At 41.5% G+C, this 21,607-nt stretch overlaps 1 protein-coding gene across 3 annotated transcripts in view; it reads left to right on the top strand.

The window, feature by feature from the left end:
- BGAL9 (beta galactosidase 9) overlaps positions 1 to 21,243 on the top strand; it is a 150,973-nt gene extending 129,730 nt beyond the window's left edge. For all 3 annotated transcript variants that reach the window (XM_088978864.1, XM_088978863.1, XM_088978865.1), the window contains 2 exons: positions 20,245 to 20,593; positions 20,901 to 21,243. In XM_088978864.1, coding sequence (XP_088834990.1) covers positions 20,245 to 20,593; positions 20,901 to 21,047 — 496 coding nt within the window. In that variant the 3' untranslated portion in view covers positions 21,048 to 21,243. The remainder of the gene's footprint in view (positions 1 to 20,244; positions 20,594 to 20,900) is intronic.
- The last annotated feature ends 364 nt before the right edge of the window (positions 21,244 to 21,607 follow it).

The raw sequence follows: 21,607 nt of genomic DNA, 5'->3' as shown, positions 1-21,607 counted from the left end.
GCAAGAAGCAGAAGAAAGACAAAGCATCGGATGCCTATCACTTCTGCAAGAAGACCGGCCACTGGAAAATGAACTGTCCTGCCTACCTGGAATCCAAGAAAGGTAACTTCGAAACTTTTGTTATAGAAACCAATTTGTTGGTAGCTTCTACATCCTGGTGTATTGACTCCGGGGCTTCAACTCATGCTTGTAACTCACTACAGGGGTTCAAGGTAAGCAGAAGGCTAAGTGAAGGAGAAGTCACACTCTACTTGGGGACTACTGCAACTGTTGCAGCCGCGGCCATAGGAACCGTGGAGTTAATTTTTAGAGAAGGAACAATTGTACTGAAAGACTGTCTTTATGTGCAAAATTTAAGGAGAAATTTGATTTCTGTCTCAAAACTGTGTGCAGATGGTTATTCTGTCTTCTTTAGTAATACGATTACTATTAAAAGAAACAACAGATTCATCGCATACGGGGAACTGGAGAACGGTCTCTATGTTCTACATCCTTCTCTAGAAACTAACATAACCGAAACTACGTCGGCTGAAATCCCTAAGAAGAGAGCTCGTGATACAGTTAATCCCACGTGTCTGTGGCATTATCGACTTGGCCACATCGGTGTTGACCGAATCACAAGGTTGGTAAAGGATGGTCCTTTGGATTTTCTAACTGTAGAAGATCTTCCCACTTGTGAGCCTTGCCTACAAGGCAAGATGACGAAACGACCATTTAACGGTAAGTCTGAAAGATGTACAGGCACACTTGACCTAATACATACTGATGTATGTGGTCCCCTGAGTGTTAGGACACGAAATCAACACGTGTATTTCATCACCTTCACAGATGATTTTTCATGATACGGTTACGTGTACCTAATGAGACACAAGTTTGAATCCTTTGAAAAGTTCAAAGAGTTTAGACAAGAGGTCGAGAAACAGTTAGGGAGAGAAATTAAGGCCCTTCGATCAGATCGAGGTGGCGAGTATCTCTCTGACGAATTCTTGAGATGAAACCCTTTCTTTGACAAAATGTCGATCGACTTCGATATGCTTAGTTCTGTCATGTTGTACCGGATTTTGAGCTATATTAATAGCAGCCTGATTATCACAATACAGCATTAAGGGCTTCTCATAATCAATACCCAACTCTTCAAGTAATGACTTCAGCCACACCATTAGCCATTGATCTATATTCAGCTTCAGCACTAGAACGAGAAACAAGACTTTGTTTCTTACTCCTCCATGAGACAAGGTTACTGTTGACAGATGTTGTTGTACAGATGTTTAGTACCGCAAGGGTACTTTTGTAATTTCTCCATACTTTATGTTGTACGACCAGCCAAGTATAAATAATAACATATTGCACACACCTGCAGTGTTCTTTTGGGCTCTCAGTCCTCCCGCCTCTCCTCCCTTTCTCTCCTCTCTTTTCTCTTCTCTTCTCTTGCTCAACATGGTATCAGAGCAAGTCATCCAGGTCTGAAGGGTGATGTCTAGCTAATCTAATTTGTTCATCCTCCAATGTCGAGCAGTTAGTCCCTTCATCTCCAAACCGTATCCATCTGCTGTTTGACATTAGGCAAGAAGATGCCTGCCTGACTTTTCATCTTCCTGCGCAGAAAGGAGTTCTAGTTATAGAGAGTTTTCTATCTGATGTTCAAAGAAGCCTGCTAACATTGATAGTTCGGCTGCAGAGAGGCTATCATCTAATGTTCGTAGATAAAGTTCTGGTTTATAGAGAGGCTATCATCTGATGTTCAAGAAGGTATTATCTATGTTCATCTACTGTTCGGGTGCCCTAGTATTCAACTGAAGTTTTTTTTGTGTTTCTTTGCACCCATTGATGGACTATTGATGCCCTAATATTCGATTGTGGTGTTCCTTTTTGTGTTACTGTTGTTCGACTACCTTGTTGATGGACTGAAGTAACTCTTTCTTTTACTTTGATCCCATTGACTGTTCGGCTGCCCTGAAGTTGGCACTGTACCAAGTTTGCCGATTAGGTGTGTGGTGAACTTCACCTTGTATCTTCCATTCTGTTGAGAGGTCATATGATCTCTGTAAAATTGTAGGTCATACAGACCTGTTTACGTACTGCAATAGCAGTGTTTGTTCTTGGATCCTTGTGAAACTGTAGGTCATAAGGACCTGTTTGTGTGTTGCAGTAGTAGCCTTTTTAGTGGACTGAAGGTCAGGAAGTGCCTGGTGCCTTCTGTAACAGCTCTATGAGGCAGTGCTCCTTCTTTGGGTGCTGTTTTTTAAACTTGAAATCATGAGTGTTGAAGATTCAGCCACATCTGGAGTTTCTTCAATGCTGAATGGAATGAGTGGGGGTGGTGACCTATCCTTTCCTATGGCTGTTGTCCCTCTTGATGGTCTAAATTACCTAGAGTGGTCAAGAGGGATCAAGTTATACATCACTGCAAGGGGGAAGATAGGCTATACTAATGGGAAAATTAAAGAACCACTCTAGGAGTGCTGAATATGATGGATGGAATCAGGAGAACAGTATGGTTATGTCTTGGCTCTTGGTCTCCATGAAACCTCAAATAAGGAAGAATTTCATGTGGGCTGAAACTGCAAATGAGATATAGGAACAAGCAAAATCTACATATTCAAAACTGCGATACTATGTCGAGATCTATCAATTGCAGGCAGAATCGTCTACTTGTAGACAGGGGGAGAGGTGTTTATCAGTATATTACTCTGACTTGACTTCTATCTGGAAGGAGTTGGACCATTACCAGAATGTGGATTGGAAGTGTGACGAGGATGCAAAACTGTACAAGAAACTTGTCTCCCAGCAAAGAGTGTTTGCCTTCTTACATGGTCTGAATCCCATTTATGAATCTATCAAAGTACAAACTCTCAGTTCTAAGGATCTTCCATCAGTTCAGAAAGTTTATGCTCTTGTACAATATGAAGAGAGTAGAAGGAATTTGATGAACAGTCCTGGTGGGGATGCAGTTGTGTTGGTAGCAAAAGGGGGTGCTTCTACTAGTGTGGGATCTTCTTCTAGGAAAGGATATCTCTAGAAAAAAACTGAAGATAAGGACAAATTGTGGTGCACTCATTGCCAGAAACCCCGACACACCAAAGATACCTGTTGAGATCTTCATGGGAAACCGAAATGGGTTCAAGATCTGAATAAGAAGCAAGGTTCATATGTGAATAAAAGGTCCAGACAGCAAGGTACAAAGAAATACAACATGGCCAACATGGCTACTCGGGAAAATCAGTCCTTCATCCCTATTGTGACTCAGACACATCTCTCTGGATCTGACCCGAGGGAGGATATTATGAATTCCTTCCGTGACCATTTAGAGCTCTATGGTAGAGCAATTCGTTAGATGGATGCTCCTCCCTCAACCTCATTTGCTACTACGTTAGGTAACTCAACCACAACTTTCCATGTTGTTTCTCACACCCTTGACTCTACATGGATCATTGATTCTGGAGCGTCAAAACACATGACTGGTACGTCCTCTTACTTTCAAAGCTATCACCTTCTTTCTGGAAGAGACAAGGTGAGACTAGCTGATGGATCATACACTTCCATAGTTGGTCAAGGAACCATCTCTCTCCCCCTTGGCCTTACCCTCTCTGATGTCCTACATGTTCCAAAATTTCCCATTAATTTGTTCTCTGTTAGTAGTGTTACTAATTCCTTAAACTGCTCAGTGACTTTTTTCCCTTCTCATTGTGTGATTCAGGATCTAGCCTCGGGGAGGACGATTGGTAGGGGACGTATGGTTGATGGACTTTACATGCTGGAGAATAAGGCTAGTCTTCATGTTATAGAGTCTATGAGTCAGTCCTGTAAGAGTCAAGTTTATTTATGGCATTTTCGCCTTAGTCATTTGTCTTTTGAATCTTTTAGAGCTGTATTTCTAGAATTGTTTAAGTCAATGTTCGTTTCAGATTTCTCTTGTCAAACATGTCAGTTAAGTAAACATTGTAGAACTCATTTTCTTCAAAAAAATAGTAAATCTGAATTTCCTTTTCACAGTGTTCATTTTGATGTATGGGGCCCTGTTACTTTACCATCTGAGAGTGGCTACAAGTATTTCATTACCCTCATTGATGATTATTCTAGATATACTTGGGTATATCCTATGCGAACCAGGGAGGAAGTACCAAAAATTATCCAAGATTTTCAGCGGATGGTCTTCACTCAATTTCAGATTGAAACCCAAAATTTTCAGTCAGATAATGTGAAAGAATTTTTTCATAGTGATCTCACGGAGTTCTTTGCTTCGCGTGGTTCACTTCACCGTAGCTCTTGTGCCCGAACACCACAACAAAATGGTGTGGCTGAACGGAAGAACCAACATCTCCTTGAAGTGGCTCGGGGTTTACTACTCCATATGAATGTCCCCAAACGTTTTTGGCTTGAGGCTGTTCTTTGTTCTACTTACCTCATTTACCGTATGCCTTCTCGTTGGTTAGAGTACAAAGCCCCACATCAGCTTCTCTTTCCTAAGGCCCCCCTTCTTCCCATTCCTCCTCGTGTATTGGTTGTCGGTACTTTGTCCAAAATCTGTCTCCCACCTGTAGGAAATTGGATTCTCGTGCTATTCCTTGCATATTCCTTGGTTACTCCTTTACTCAAAAGGGATACCGTTGTTTTGATCCTGTTTCTCGGAAATTCTCTACCTCCATGGATGTTTCTTTCTTTGAGGATGAGCCTTTTTTTCCTGTTTCTCCTCAGGGGGAGTGTAGGCATGAGGAGAAACTGGTTTAGTTCCCTTCTCTTCCTGATCCTCCGCCTTTTCGTGTCTTCTTTCGTCGTTGCAAAGGCCAACCAAATTCAATAGCTATGGAGAATCTAGAATTTGTACCTCTAGTGCCATCAAACTCCTCGGGGGAAGATCATACCCACTCAGGTAACTTGGCTCCCAATGATGTTCATGATTCTATTGAAATTGATACCTCTGCTGCTAATGACCTTGACCTTCCTATTGCTCACAGGAAAGGTGTTAGATTATGCACCACTAAACATCCCATTTCCAACTTTGTTTCCTATGAGAACATTTCACCCTCTTTTCGTGCTTTTCTTACCTCTATTGACAGTGTCCCTATCCCCAAGAATGTGACAGAAGCTCTTTCAGTACCTGAATGGACAAATTCCATGAAGGAAGAATTTAATGCCCTTCATAAAAATGGCACATGGGAACTTGAAGATCTTCCTACGGGAAAGGATCCAGTTGGATGTAAATGGGTGTTCATTGTCAAGATTAGAGCTGATGGGAACGGTGGAGAGGTATAAAGCTCACTTAGTGGCAAAGGGGTTTACTCAAGTGTACGGAGTTGATTATGCAGAAACTTTTGCCCTTGTTGCCAAGACAAAACCAGCTGTTGAAATAAAGAAAACAACCAGCAGGTATAAAGCTCACTTAGTGGCAAAGGGTTTCACTGTCTAACAGCTCCCACTTGCACTTAGGTCCAATCCGGTACAAGCCGGAGTCCCATACTTTCCACGTGTTTCTCAAACACCTTCTGTGTCAGTGGCTTAGTCAATGGGTCTGCCACATTATCCGCTGATGCTATCTTCTAAATTAGGACGTCCCCTCTACCAACGATCTCCCGCAGTACATGGTACTTCCTCTCGATGTGCTTTGACTTCGAGTGAACCCGAGGCTCTTTAGCCTGGGCGATCGCTCCATTGTTGTCACACAACAACGGGATAGGTGATGTGTTGGACGGGATAACTCCCAATTCGTGTATGAATTTCTTCATCCACACGGCTTCCTTGGCAGCTTCACTTGTGGCAATGTACTCGGCCTCGGTTGTGGAGTTTGCAGTGGACCCCTGTTTGCTACTTTTCCAGCAAGCAGCACACGATGCTATCGTGAAAACATACCCAGATGTAGACTTTCTATCATCTGGATCCGACTGGAAATCGGCATTGATATACCCTTGAACTTGTAGTGAACTACCATCGAATACCAGACAAAACTCTTTTGTCCTTCGAAGGTATTTAAGTATGTTCTTCACAGCAGTCCAATGCTCATGCCCTGGGTTGGCCTGGAATCTGCTTACCACACTCACTGCCTGTGCTATGTCCGGGCGAGTGCACAGCATGGCATACCTGATGCTCCCTACGGCTGAGGCATAGGGAACGTCTCTCATGCCCTCAATCTCCTCAGAAGCCTTGGGAGACATCTTCTTGGAGAGAGTAACTCCATGCTTGAAAGGAACATTTCCTTTCTTGGAGTTTTCCATGTTGTATCTTTTGACAATTTTGTCAATGTAAGCAGCCTGGGATAATCCAATTATCCGCTTCGATCTATCTCTATAGAGTCGAAGACCCAGTATATATGAAGCTTCTCCAAGATCTTTCATGGAGAACCGCTGTGATAGCCATACCTTGACCGAAGTCAACATTCCTACATCATTCCCAATGAGTACGATATCGTCCACATACAACACCAAAAGGGTGATCTTATCCCCACTGTATTTCTTGTAAACACAGGGCTCATCTGTATTCTACACAAAGTCAAACGTTTTGACAGCAGAATCGAAACGGATGTTCCAACTCCTAGAAGCCTGCTTAAGTCCATATATGGATCTATTAAGTTTACATACCATGTGTTCCTGACCAGCAGCAATGAAGCCTTGTGGCTGTTGCATGTAGATATCTTCATTAAGATCTCCATTCAGGAATGCGGTTTTGACATCCATCTGCCAAATCTCGTAGTCATGGTATGATGCTACAGCTAGCAGGATCCTAATGGATTTGAGCATGGCCACGGGCGAAAAGGTTTCCTCATAATCGATACCTTCTTTCTGAGTGTACCCTTTCGCCACCAAACGAGCTTTGTAGGTCTCAATCCTGCCATCGGGGTCCTTCTTCCTCTTGTAGATCCATTTGCAACCAATTGCTTTTACCTCGGAGGGCGGATCTACTAGAGTCCAGACTCCATTGGTCTCCATCGAGTCCATCTCAGCTCTCATGGTCTCCACCCATTTCTCGGAATCTATGTCTAACATAGCTTCCGTGTAAGTTACGGGATCCTCTTCACTAGTCAAGGCTTCTACTAGGTAACTATCCTGGTCACAACCATATCGGACTGGTGGCCTGGATACCCGAGTGGATCTTCTAGGTTGGTCACTACCTGGAGCTTGTGGGACATCTCCCACTGAACCTAAGCTCTCCTCATCAAGAACTATTTCTTGACGATGGGTGTCCAGGATGTAATCGGTTTCTAAGAATTGGGCGTTTCGACTGCAGAACACTTTCTGCTCACTTGGGTCATAGAATAGATAACCCACCAAATCTTTTGGGTAGCCTATAAATAGGTAACGACTGGTTTTGGATTCCAACTTGTCCGCACTTGTTCTTTTAACGTGTGCAGGACAACCCCAAACCTTCAAGTGTCTTACACTTGGCTTCCTTTCGGTCCATAGTTCATATGGAGTCTTTGGAAACGATTTGGTTGGAACCCGATTCAGTACGTAGATAGCAGTCTCTAATGCATATCCCCAAAAGGATGTGGGTAATTCTGAGTGGATGAGAAGTGACCGGACCATGTCCAACAAGGTCCTATTCCTCCTCTCTGAAACACCGTTGAGTTGAGGTGTGGCAGGAGGAGCTAATCGTGACACTATCCCGTTGACCTTTAAGTAGTCCCTGAATTCGTCAGAGAGATACTCGCCACCTCGATCTGATCGAAGGGCCTTAATTTCTCTCCCTAGCTGTTTCTCGACTTCTTGTCTGAATTCTTTAAACTTTTCAAATGACTCAGGGGACCACATACATCAGTATGTATTAGGTCAAGTGTGCCTGCAGCTCTTTCAAGCTTACCGTCAAATGGCCGCTTAGTCATATTACCTTGAAGGCAAGGTTCACAAGTGGGAAGATTTTCTACAGTTAAAAAATCCAAAGGACCATCCTTTACCAGCCTTGTGATTCAGTCAACACCGATGTGGCCAAACCGGTAATGCTACAGGCACGTGGGATTTATTGTATCATGATTTCTTTTCTTGGGATTTTCGACCAACGTAGTTTCGGTTAAGTTAGTTTCCAGAGAAGGATGTAGAACATAGAGACCGTTCTCTAGTTCTCCGCATGTGATGAATTTGTTATTCCGTTTAACAATAATCATATTACTAAAATAAACAGTATATCCATCAGCACACAGTTTGGAAACAGAAATCAAATTTCTTCTCAAGTTCTGTACATAAAGACAATCTTTAAGTACAAGCACTCCTTCTCTAAAAACTAATTCTACGGTTCCTATTGCCGCAGCTGCAACACTTGCAGTCGTTCCCAAGAATAGTGTCACTTCGCCTTCACTCAATCTTTTGCTAACTTTGAACCCCTGCAGTGAGTTACACGCATGAGTTGAAACCCCAGAGTCAACACACCAGGACACAGAAGTAACTAACATATTAGTTTCTATGACACAAGTTTCTTCGTTACCTTTCTTAGATTCCAGGTAGGCAGGAAGTTCCTCTTCCAGTGGCCTGTCTGCTTGTAGAAGTGATAGACATCAGATGCCTTGTTCTTCTTCCGCTTCTTAGGTTTGGTAGTTTTCTTCTGTGGCTTCTTTGCCTTTCTCTTTTTCTTGCCCGATTTGTTAGCTTCAGCAAACATAACCACAGGTTCATCCTTCTTGAGTAGATCCTCGGCCCTCTGCAACATATTGCTGAGTTCTTGGACGCTGACATTCAGTTTATTCATGTTATAATTCATTGTGAACGCATTGAAGGAAGAGGGCAAAGAATTCAGGATGGCATCCACTTGCGTGCAAAGATCTAGCCCGGATCCAAGGGCTTCAAGTTCGTTAATGTAGCCCATCATCCGAAGACAATGGTCATGAACTTTCTGCCCCTTAGACATCTGTGCGGTCATGAACAGTTTCAGGACCTTTTGTCGAGTAGAACGGTTCTGCTCTTCATACATTGTTTTTAGACTATCCAATATGTCCTTGGCTAGTTCGATCTGATCGAACTGCCTCTGTATTGAGTTGTCTAGTGAGGCAATGACAAAGCAGCGGGCTAGGGAGTTCTTATCCTCCAAATCTTGGTAGTCCCTCCTACGGGCCTCAGAAGCCCTATCACCCAGACGCTCCAGGGCAGGATTTTTCACCACCTTATCTAACTTTTCAGAAGTTAGGACCAACATAAGATTTCTGTACCAGTCGGCATGGTTTGGGTCCTTAAGCTTGTTATCATCTAGAAGCTTTGCAAATTGACCGTTTGCCATTTTCTGATAAAACAGCAAAATCATTAGTCCACAACCTTCAAGTTACCTACATAGATATGGCTTTTAATCTATGTTCCATTCCCATTTATTCATCTCTGAGATTTCCCTCCTTTCTCAGTGACGGAGATGACGGAATGTCTCTGGAAATGTTGGAAATCACATGAGGTGCGTGAAGCCAACTGTTTCAGCTACATAACCCCACCACCTTTCTGTGACGGATCATATCCACTCATCAGATGAGTTTCCCTTTGGCCTCTGCTAGACAAGGTTCAGAGCCGTTTTCAGGTAAACCTTTCTGTCCAGTGAATGCATACCCATCATATTCAGGTTACGCCAAGGTACTGTGAGAGAGTTCCCATTTTCTGGTGAAGCACCTCCCACATCGGTCTATGACGCCCCTATCATCTTATGAAACACTCTAACAGATTCAACAGCAAATGGATAACCCAATTTTATGGTGCATTTCCTCATTACTGATGGAGCCATCATTGTGCTAATGACGGAAGGCCTTTAGAGAGTCCATCATATGGATCTCCCTATCACATGCATTCATATTTGTTGGAGGGAACAAAATTACGCCCTAGTTCTAATTTAGGTCAAACCAAAGTGGCTCCTATTGACTCTCATAAAGTCATATTTCTGGTGGGCCTTAATCGGCTAGGGGTTCCCGTACGCATCCCTTTTCAGGGTTGTGGGGCCCACTAAGAAAGGAAGGGTCATCCAATGACCTTAAGGGATACCATGGCAATGATGTGCATTCAGCCATGGTGTGTGCAAGAGCCACTAACGAATCATCATGGGCCAAGTGCTTATGGCCCATGGTCGCAGCACATCAAACATCCAATTATCACATGAAAAAGGAGGAATTGATCCAATCAATCAACTGCTGTAAAGCCCATTTGAAATCCATAACATTAACAATTAATGTCTATTAGGTGTATGGGCTGAATCGTAGTTAGCAGTTCGGCCCATATAGTTTTTCTCACAATTGTGGGCTTTCGCAGTTTTAACCCTTTAAAACTGGGCTTTACAGGTGGGTCGAATTAATCCTTGTAATTGAACATCAGATTTGGAACGAAAGTGTGAGAAAAGTGAACTGAAAAACAGTCCCTTTTGAACCCCCAGATTCAGTCCAAACAGTTTTGGTCCAATCTGGTCCGAAGTGGTCCGAAACTAATTTTCAATTCAAGAATTAATTCATGAAAGATCTGAAATTAATGAATTTGATTTTATGCAATCACAAATCAATTATGGATTGTTCGCACCACCTGCAAAACAGAGGTTAATCACAAGGGTTGCAGTTTCACAAACTGCAAATCGCAAAGAACGATTTCTCCATCTGCAAATCTCCAGCGCCGCCTTCTTCTTCCTTCTTTAATCAAGAAAATAAAATAAAAAACAGAAATCCTATTTCTATTAATTAATTACATTCTTGATCAAATCCTATACATTCAGTCTAGAAAAATAAAAAAAAAAATTATTTACAGACCGAATTGAATGGAAAAGAAAAAAGGGTGCGCAGACCATTTGCGCCAAATTTGCACTGCGATCTCCCAGTTCGAACAGTCCACTAAATCGAAATAAATAAAGAACAGTTCTAATTGAACTTTGAATTTAACAGAAATTAATTTCAAATCAATCGCCCTTAACAAGAAACAATTTCTTGAAATAAAGAAAACAATCTGCGCAAATCTTGGTAGAACATCTTCTGTCCATCTGTGCAAGTTCAGATCTGATTTTCTTTTGGTTCAAGATTCGAACCTATGGCGCCGATACCACTGAAAGATTGGTAGGATCCATCTAATGGACGCCTTGAATACAATATTCAAGGATTCTACTTGAACCAAAACCAAACCAGATCTGAGCCAAAAGGAAACAGGAAGGATTATACCTGATCCGGAGAAATAATATCTCCCAAAGTTGGTGTTCACGCCCAAAGAAGATACCAAGAACCGCTCCTGCTAAAGATGACACAGCTGTGGATGGAACGAAACCAACAGGGTGCGTCCTACACACTGGATCCTTCGCAAGAACCCACTGGAAACTCTGAACACTGAATTCTTTCTCAGTCTTTTCTGCAAGACTGATGTCAAGAACTGATTTCTTGACTTCTTTCTCCTACAAAGATCGAATCTTGCAAGAGGGGTTGGTGGCGGCTGGAGGAAAAAAAACTCCTGGGACGAAGATGGCTGAACAGCTTTTCTTCTCTCAGGGGGAGTGTAGGCATGAGGAGAAACTGGTTTAGTTCCCTTCTCTTCCTGATCCTCCGCCTTTTCGTGTCTTCTTTCGTCGTTGCAAAGGCCAACCAAATTCAATAGCTATGGAGAATCTAGAAGTTATACCTCCAGTGCCATCAAACTCCTCGGGGGAAGATCATACCCACTCAGGTAACTTGGCTCCCAATGATGTTCATGATTCTATTGAAATTGATACCTCTGCTGCTAATGACCTTGACCTTCCTATTGCTCACAGGAAAGGTGTTAGATTATGCACCACTAAACATCCCATTTCCAACTTTGTTTCCTATGAGAACATTTCACCCTCTTTTCGTGCTTTTCTTACCTCTATTGACAGTGTCCCTATCCCCAAGAATGTGACAGAAGCTCTTTCAGTACCTGAATGGACAAATGCCATGAAGGAAGAATTTAATGCCCTTCATAAAAATGGCACATAGGAACTTGAAGATCTTCCTACGGGAAAGGATCCAGTTGGATGTAAATGGGTGTTCACTGTCAAGCATAGAGCTAATGGAATGGTGGAGAGGTATAAAGCTCACTTAGTGGCAAAGGGGTTTACTCAAGTGTACGGAGTTGATTATGCAGAAACTTTTGCCCTTGTTGCCAAGACGAACTCCGTTAGAGTTCTTTTCTCTCTTGCTGCTAATTTGAATTGGGATCTACATCAGGCTTGACATCAAGAATGCATTCTTGAATGGTGACCTTGAAGAGGAAGTTTACATGATTCAACCCCCTGGTTTTCTGGCTCAAGGCAATGAACAGAAAGTGTGCAAGTTGAAGATGTCTTTATACGGGCTACAACAATCACCAAGAGCTTGGTTCAGCAGATTCCATGTTGCGGTTCGGCAGAGAGGATACAAGCAATGTCAATCAGATCATACACTGTTTGTGAAAAGAGGAGAAGGTAAAATGGCTGCCTTGATAGTATACATGGATGACATAATTGTTACTGGTGACTGGAAGGATGAAATCCAGAGGTTGAAGGGTTTCCTTGCTACTCAGTTTGAAGTGAAGGATCTAGGACCTCCCAGATACTTCCTTGGAATTGAAGTTGCCCGATCAAAAAGGGGTATCTTCATTTCCCAAAGGAAATATGTCCTAGATTTACTTCAGGACACTGGAAAGATGGGAGTGAAGCTAGTTGACTCTCCCATTGACCCCAACCATAAATTAGGTGACAGCCAAGGTGAACCTCTCAAGGATGTGAAATAGTTTTAGAGGCTTGTAGGGAGATTGTTATATCTTTCTATGACTCGTCCAGACATTGCTTATGCTGTTGGTGTCCTCAGTCAGTTCATGCATGCACCTAGGTCCACTCACCTTGAAGTAGCAGAAAGAATCCTCCGATATCTAAAAAAGTTTCCTGGTGCTGGCTTGTTATTTCAAAGGCACGGGCATTTGAAAGTTGAAGTTTATACAGATGCAGATTGGGTTGGATCTCAAAGTGATAAAAAGTCTACTAGTGGCTACTGCACCTTTATAGGAGGGAACCTTGTTACATGAAGGAGTAAAAAGCAAAATGTGGTGGCTAGATCTAGTGTTGAAGCTGAATATCGTGCAATGGCTCATGGAGTAGCTGAAGGTATGTGGATAAAGAATATGTTGTGTGAGTTGGGTTTCCCAGTGGACACGCCTATGACTCTATTCTATGATAACAAAGCAGTTATAAACATTGCTGCTAACCCAGTGCTACATGATAGAACAAAACACATCGAAGTTGACAAGCATTTTATCAGAGAGAAGGTTATCACAGGTGAAGTATGTACTCCCTATGTCAGCTCTGAGAACCAGCTTGTAGACATCTTTACAAATGGGCAACACCATTCCAGACATCATAATCTCTGTGACAAGTTGGGCATGATTGATATCTATGCTCCAACTTGAGGGGGAGTGTTGACAAATGTTGTTGTACACATGTTTAGTACCGCAAGGGTACTTTTGTAATTTCTTCATACTTTATGTTGTACGACCAGCCTAGTATAAATAATAACATACTGCACATTCCTGCAGTGTTCTTTTGGGCTCTCAGTCCTCTTGCCTCTCATCTCTTTTCTCTTCTCTTCTCTTGCTCAACAGTTACCTCCTACAAAGGCATAATATCCAGAGGTAGACCTCCTGTCATCAGCACTCTCAGCCCAATCAGCATTTGTATAGACCTCTATCTTCATGTGATCATTATTCTTGAATAATATACCTCTACCTGGACATCTCTTCAAGTAAGCTAATATTCTCTCAACTGCAAGGAGGTGAGTAGTTCTAGGAGAGTGCATGTATTGACTGACAACACTAACTGTATAACTGATGTTTGGTCGTGTGATACAAAGATAGAGGAGTTTTCCAACCAACCGTTGGAACATAGCTTTATCTTCAAGAGACTCTCCACCCTCTGCACTGATCTTGTGATTCTGTTCAATGGGTGTATCTTCAGGCTTAACACCCAACTTTCCAGTTTCTACTAATAGATCTAGAACATACTTCCTTTGAGAAAATGGAATTCTGTATGAACCCAGTTCAGATCTGATCTGAAACCAATCAACAGTTCTGAATTTTAGGGTTTTCTCTCAGAATAGACCAAGATGGTTCTTTCAAGGTTGCTCTCAAGCAAAAAAGTTACTTTGTGTAAGATCTCTGGCCGCCGCCTTCTATCTGATGCGAAACCCTAATCTTGGGGATTCGAAGCCTTTTCTAATTCTTCCTGACTATTGGAACTCTCCCAACCTTCTACAATCTTCTTAGTAGTAGCCGCACACTACCAATAGCCTCCAAGAATTAGCTTATCCTCCTTAGTCTCCCTGCCCTAGGCAATTCTCGTGGTTGGTTGGATCAGACTCACATGAGAAACCCTAATCCTTGCTTTGATACCAAGTAGTCGATCAAGACTACAATCAGCCTTGAATCCGTAAGTAAAAGGAAAAGATTTCAGAAGGAGAAAAGAAGAAAAGAGGGAGAAAAGCAAAAGCACACGAAGGGTTTTATAAAAGGAGAGAGAGAGGGTCGAATATTCACATTTGCCGACCCACTCTTAATATTTATATTTTTACTAATTGTAAAAAAGGCTGAATTGCCCTTATTGCTTACATGGCAAATAAACTAATAATAAAGCTGAAATAACAAGCTGTAACAACAAACTGAAATAACTACCAACACTGACATAACTAACAAAGAATACATGCTGTGCTGCCATACGAACACAGTGGGGACCATAGCCGTGGGGTCCACATTAGTGTTCTCTACAAGTCATGTTTTAACTTTTTTCCACACTTCTGAGCATGCCACTACACCTTTTGAGATTATACACAGTGATGTTTGGTTTGCTTCTATTACTTCACGATTGGGATACAAATACATTGTATTGTTTATAGATGAATGTACTAGATACACTTGGATTTATTTTCTATGACACAAATAATAGGTTTTTGCAACATTTAAATTATTCCATACTATGGTGCGAACTTGCTTCAAAAGTAATGAGAGCATCCTCCGTTCAGGTTCAAGGGGAGAATATAGAGATGGAACCTTTTAGGTCTACTTGAGGAGTTATGGAATCCAATTTCAGCGTAGTTGTCCAGACACTCCTCACCAGAATGGTGTAGTTGAACGTAAGAATGGACATATCCTTAGTGTTGTGCGGACATTACCATAGGAATCTCACACTCCAATTTCGTTCTGGGTAGAAGTAGCTAGTACAGTTGTGTATTTGATTAGCTATCTTCCTTCTATTATTGGCAACACTTCTCCCCTTCAAAAACATTTTGGTTGTTCCCCAGACTAATCTAGTCTTCATGTTTTTGGTTGTCTTTGTTTTGTACATCTTCTTGTTCGTGAACATTCTAAATTAACTACTTAGTCAGCTATGTGTGCCTTTGTGGTATATAGTCCTGACCACAAAGGATTCTTGTGTTATGACCCTGGTATTCGTCATATTCGGATTTCACGGAATGTTGAGTTTCTTGAACATATTTCCTTCTTTGCTAGAATTGCTAGATTGTCTGCTCCTTCCGTCTCTGTTTTGTAGGACATTGATTTAGATAACAACACTCCTACTTCCTCTGTTGAGAAAGATCTTTTCGTCTCCACTCGCAAGGGGCCATGTGTCCTAGATCCTGTACCTACTACCCCCCTTCCACCCGGTCCAGAGCATCCTCTTCCTATACCTCCAATAAGTGACATTTTTCCCCAAGATCCTTCTGTTTCAGATGGTAGTTCTCCTATTCCGCTTCGTCGTTCTACTCGTATTTCTTAGCCTCCTGACCGCTATGGTCTTCCTTTAAGCCATAGCTCTTTTTCTATTGTACTTTCTTCCACAGATATTCCTCGTTCTTATTAACAAGCCATTAGGAGTCATCATTGGAAAGAAGCCATGGATGCCGAGATTCAAGCCCTCCATGAGAATGATACTTGGGATCGTGTACCTGCTCCTCCAGATGCTTCCATTATTGGGAGTCATTGGGTCTACACAATCAAACTAAAATAAGATGGTTTCCTTGATCGATATTAGGCTTGGTTAGTTGCCCAAGGATACAGCCAAGAATATGGGATTGATTATGAAGAAACATTTGCCCCAATTGCTAAGATCACTACTATTCGCGTTCTTCTAGCCTTGCTTGTTGTCCATTCCTGGACTATTTACCAATTAGACGTGAAGAATGCTTTTCTTCATGATCAACTGAAGGAGACAGTCTACATGAGGCCTCCTCCTGGATATTGTAGTGATTCCTCACGTGTTTGTGTTGTGGACACTTTTATTGGGAAGCAATATCGCCACAGACAGCAGCAGTAAAGGGTGCAAGATTCGGTGTTCTCATCTTATCTAGCTAGATACAGTTCTATCTTATCTGTTCAGTGTTCTTATCTAATCTGTTTCTATCTTAGCTAAATTCAGTAGTATAGATTAGTAGGGAGTCTTATCTGTTTCAGTGTTCTTATCTTATTTGTTTCTATCTTAGCTAAATTCAGTAGTATAGATTAGTAGGGAGTCTTCCTAAAAGTAGGACTCTTATCTTCTTGTAATCTCCTATTTAAAGGAGCTGATGATATTCAATAAAGGCATCTAAATTTCCAGTCAAGAAATAGCAGAGGAGAGGGGGTGATCTCTTTAATATTCACCATTTAGGCGCCAAGATAGGTTCCTCAAGAAAAGGGAGGAACAAGGGAAAGTAGGAGCTTTTCCCCATTGACCGACCTGTGACGAGATCCTATTCGCGGGCCCTTAACAATTTGGTATCAAAGCAGGGCGTCATGGGTGACTTTGAACAATTGAAGACTAGGGTTCATGATCTGGAGCACAAACTCGTGGAAAACAACAAGGAGGTGCGCGAGATCTACAACCATAGACGGCCGCCGACCAGACATGTTAGAATCGTCTGGTTTGCAGTAGGTCGTTGCCCAGGGAACCGCGATCGTTCCCAAATACAGCAGGCTGGAATTTCCTTCCTATAATGGAACTGGAGATCCTTTAGGATGGCTGTACAGATGTGAGCAGTTCTTCTGCCTCCTGGTGGAACAAGAGGAAGATAAGGATGAACCCGATCCAGGAGGGCAAAATCATTCCGCCTATCCTGGACTCCTTTGATTGTGTTTCAAGACACCTATCCTGAATTCGAGCTTGTGGACAAGCTCTTAGTCCAGGAGGGGAGTAATGTTGTGGACGCATTTATTGGGAAGCAATATCGCCGCAGACAGCAGCAGTAAAGGGTGTAAGATTCGGTGTTCTCATCTTATCTAATTTAGTGTTCTCATCTTATCTAGCTAGATACAATTCTATCTTATTTGTTCAGTGTTCTTATCTAATCTGTTTCTATCTTAGCTAAATTCAGTAGTATAGATTAGCAGGGAGTCTTATCTGTTTAGTGTTCTTATCTTATCTATTTCTATCTTAGCTAAACTCAGTAGTATAGATTAGTAGGGAGTCTTCCTAAAAGTAGGACTCTTATCTTCTTGTAATCTCCTATTTAAAGGAGCTGATGATATTCAATAAAGGCATCGAAATTTCCAGTCAAGAAATAGTAGAGGAGAGGGGGTGATCTCTTTAATAATCACCATTTAGGCGCCAAGATAGGTTCCTCAAGAAAAGGGAGGAACAAGGGAAAATAGGAGGTTTTCCCCGTTGACCGACCTATGACGAGATCCTATTCGTGGGCCCTTAACAGTTTGTCACCTAAAGAAATCCCTATATGGTCTGGAGTAGGCCCCCGGGCTTGGTGTGAACGTTTTCGAGATGTTGTGGCTGGTTATAGCCAAAGTTCCTCTAATTACTCTCTCTTTGTTAGGAGAAGGCCCCAGGGTATTACTATTCTACTGTTGTACGTTGATGCCATGCCTTTAACTGGGGATGATCATGACAGAATTTGTGAGTTGAAGTCCTTACTTCATAACTTCTTTCACATGAAGGACTTGGGCTCTCTTACTTATTTTTTGGGTTAGGAAGTCCATTGTAGTAGTTGGGGGTATTTCATTTGTCAGTAGAAATATGCCTTTGATCTCGTCAAATTAGCTAGAATTACTGATGAGAAACACATTGATACCCCTTTGGAGCTAAACGTCAAATTGTTTAAATCTGAAGGCCTAGTTCTTCCTGATGCTACTTCGTATTGCTAGCTTATTGGATCTTTGATCTATCTCACTATGACTCGGCCTGTTATTTCACATGCTGTTCAGGTCGTTAGTCAGTTTGTTTGTGCCCTCGTCAACCTCATATGACTGTTGTTCATCTCATCATTCGTTATGTTAGAGACACAACTTGTCAATGACTGTTTTTCTCCTACTAATCACCCATACAGTTGAGAGTTTATGATGATGTAGACTGGGCTGATTGTCCTGACACTCGCTGATCTACTACTGGGTGGTGTGTCTTCATGAGTGATTCTCTCATCTTCTAGAAGTGTAAGAAATAACAAACCGTCTCTAAGTCTTCTACTGAAGCTGAGTATAGAGCCATGTCTTTTGCCTGTAGTGAGATAGTTTGGTTGAAGGCTCTCTTCCTAGATCTTGGTACTCAACTTCCTACTCCTACCCCTCTATATGCAGACAATACAAGTGCTATCAAGATTGCATCTAATCTTGTCTTCCATGAGAAGACTAAACATAATGAGGTGGACTGACACTTTATTAGAGATCTTTTCATTGCTGGCTCTATATCCCTTCCCCATGCAGCCTCTACATGCAGATTGCCGACATCTTCACCAAGGCCATGACTAAGGGTTGACACCTCTTTCTTATGGGCAAACTGATGCTGATGTCTACGCGTCAATTTGAGGGGGAGTGTGGAGAAACATCTTGATGTATATTATTAGTATAGTCCCTATTGTACAGTACACTTGTTGTTTTATTTGTTCTTTTTTATCTTTCAGCCCTATAAGGGCATTCTTGTAACTGTACATATCTTTTAATATAAAGGGGCTCTTTGGGTGGGAGTCAACTATTCAAGACACCCCTGAATCTGCTCTTCTTTGCTCTTGGTTCTGCTCACACCTACTTCCTAGAATCTACACACAGAATGGTTCATATATGGGTTCAGACCCAACAAGAAAGCAAACACACATTGCTGAGATACAAGTTTCTTATAGTCCTTTGCATCTTCATCACTTTTCCACTCAATAGTCTGATAATGGTCCAGTTCATTCCAAACAGAAGTAAGAGCTGATTAGCTAAATAGTATGTAGATAGGCTTTGATCCCCTTATTTACAGGTAGAAGATTCTGCCTGAAGTTAATAGATCTTGGCATAATGTTTCTGTTCATAGTACGTTGCCTTAGCTTGTTCCGAAACCCCACAAGAAGTTTCAGCCCATCATTGAACCTAGGAGCCAAGATATCACCATGCTATCATGTTCAGCTGTCTGAGATTTAGGTTCTTTAACCAGCTTTTCTCTTGGTACAGCGACCAAGAGAGAGAAAAAAGAGAAGAAACAAAAGTCTAGCTCAGTCCCATTTGGATTTTCTCCTTCTCCAACCAAAAAAGGCAAGTTTCAGGTGAGGACCACAATATGAATATGATTAGAGCCCAGATCCCAGCTCTAATACCATGAAAACCTAGAAGAAAATAGACAGAAGTGGGAGAGAAGAACGGAAAAGAAGAGAGGAAGAAGAGGTCACATTCAGATGTCTTTTGCTCTTCAAAATGTACCCTGGTTTTGGCTCCTACTATTTTAAACTTACGTTGAATATATTCTACTTTAGTCCTTAGTTTAAAACCTCTTGTTTTTAAGGTATTTGTCTGTAAAATCTAATTTTGCATTTAATCTTTCTTTAGTTTCATCAATTAATACTATGTTATCAACAAACAACATGCACCATCGAACCTCCTACTAATATTTAGTCAATTCATCCATAACCTGTGCAAATAAATGAGGGCCATGTGCTAAGCCTTGGTGAAGTCTCATTGTTGTTTGTAACTCTGATGTCCTTCCTACAGGCGTTGTGGCATTGTTGTTGTCCAGATGCTTTTTCTGGATAAATGAAATAAATTTTCAGATTCTCTACTGCATTTTCTTACCTTTTATCCCACCTAACTTTTGGGCCATTTGCTTTTGTCTTGAGCAGGTGCAACGTTTCTATTAATCATAAGATTTAGAATTATCATGTTATAAGTTATATCCATACAAAAAGATTTAGTAAGATTCTTTTTTCTTCGACAAAAAATCTTCCCTTTGGCATAGACAAAGAAAAGATTTTTACCTATCTTCCTTGAGCAAGCTTTTCAACCCAAAAAAGAATTTGAAAAGTACAAAACAGTGCCATTGGACATATTAAACTGTGCATACATATGAATATCTGGAATGCTATTTTGGGTTCTTAATGCCTACTGTTTCCAGGTATCATGTCCCCAGATCATGGTTGCGGGCATCAAACAATTTACTTGTCATCTTTGAAGAAACAGGAGGAAACCCATTGGAAATAGTTGTCAAGTCTCATTCTACTAAAACTATCTGTGCTCAAGTGTCTGAATCCTACTATCCACCTCTCAGCATCTGGTCACATGAAGATGTTATCCAGGGAAAGATATCACTCAATGATGTGGCACCAGAAATGAAACTGCACTGTGATGATGGACAAACAATCTCCACCATAACATTTGCTAGTTATGGTACTCCTCAAGGAAGCTGCAGACAATTCTCAATGGGCAATTGCCATGCTCCAAGTTCAATGTCAGTGGTATCTGAGGTAAGTACGAAGTCAACATGTACAAGTATGGTGTCATGGTGAGCCTGTTCTCTACATGCATTTGACATTTTGTCCTCTCTCTCTGCCTCTCTCTCTCTCTCTCTTTAACATAGCACATATTTTATTGAAAATCCATTCAAGAGCTTCTCCCATCAATCAAGTAATTTGGATCAATGCATCAATACACTCATCATGGAGAGCATGAGCATGTAGAGAGTCTAGAGACAAGGTCCATTGCCATGGCTGCCACCATGCACTAGATTTCATCAACATCGATAATAATTTCCACTTTTTGAGACATTTTCAGGCATGTCAAGGAAAAAATAGCTGTTCCTTAAATGTTTCAAATGCCGCATTTGGAGTTGACCCATGTCATGGAATCGTCAAGACTTTAGCAGTGGAGGCAAACTGCATATCATCCACTGATTCTGGACCCGGTGTAGCTCAGTTATGATGTGATGATTATCTAATACAGTGCAAACTGTGAAATCTAGCTAAGTTCTTTGTAAGAAGATGTGTTCCAGAAACTGCTTTCTCTGTGGATGTGTTTTATTTGCCACTTCAATACTGATAAGAATGCTGGTATAAGTCAACAAACGTGTACAAAAAATGAATATAATAATGCAACTCCACTTCCAATTACTTGTCCATTTTTTAGAATCCATTGTCTACATGGAAAATTTCGGATGGGGTTTTACTTGACTTGGAAAACTAATCCAACTACCTATCATCATTCTCCCATAAGCAGTTGAAGATGGTGGACAAGATTGCTGTTGCCAGTTAAGCAATCACCAGGGTCATGCTGAAATGACTAGAAATAAGGTATTGAATATAGACAAATATGACACTATATTTTGTCTATGTCAAGTGTGAGTAAAAAATGATTTAAGCACACATAATTTAGAAAACCTTCCTAGACCCTAATTGTTTGGATTTCGGGGGACGTGCGACCCCCCATTCTGTGTAGCCCCTCTTCCCGTTTCATCAACAAAACAAAAGAAAGAAAGAAAAGAT

Source organism: Nelumbo lutea, chromosome 3, assembly GCF_056320005.1.
Source record: "Nelumbo lutea isolate HS-2025 chromosome 3, American lotus-T2T, whole genome shotgun sequence".
NCBI lineage: Eukaryota > Viridiplantae > Streptophyta > Magnoliopsida > Proteales > Nelumbonaceae > Nelumbo > Nelumbo lutea.
The sequence above is the reverse complement of the archived record's forward strand: the minus strand, read 5'-3'. Positions and strand labels throughout refer to the sequence as shown.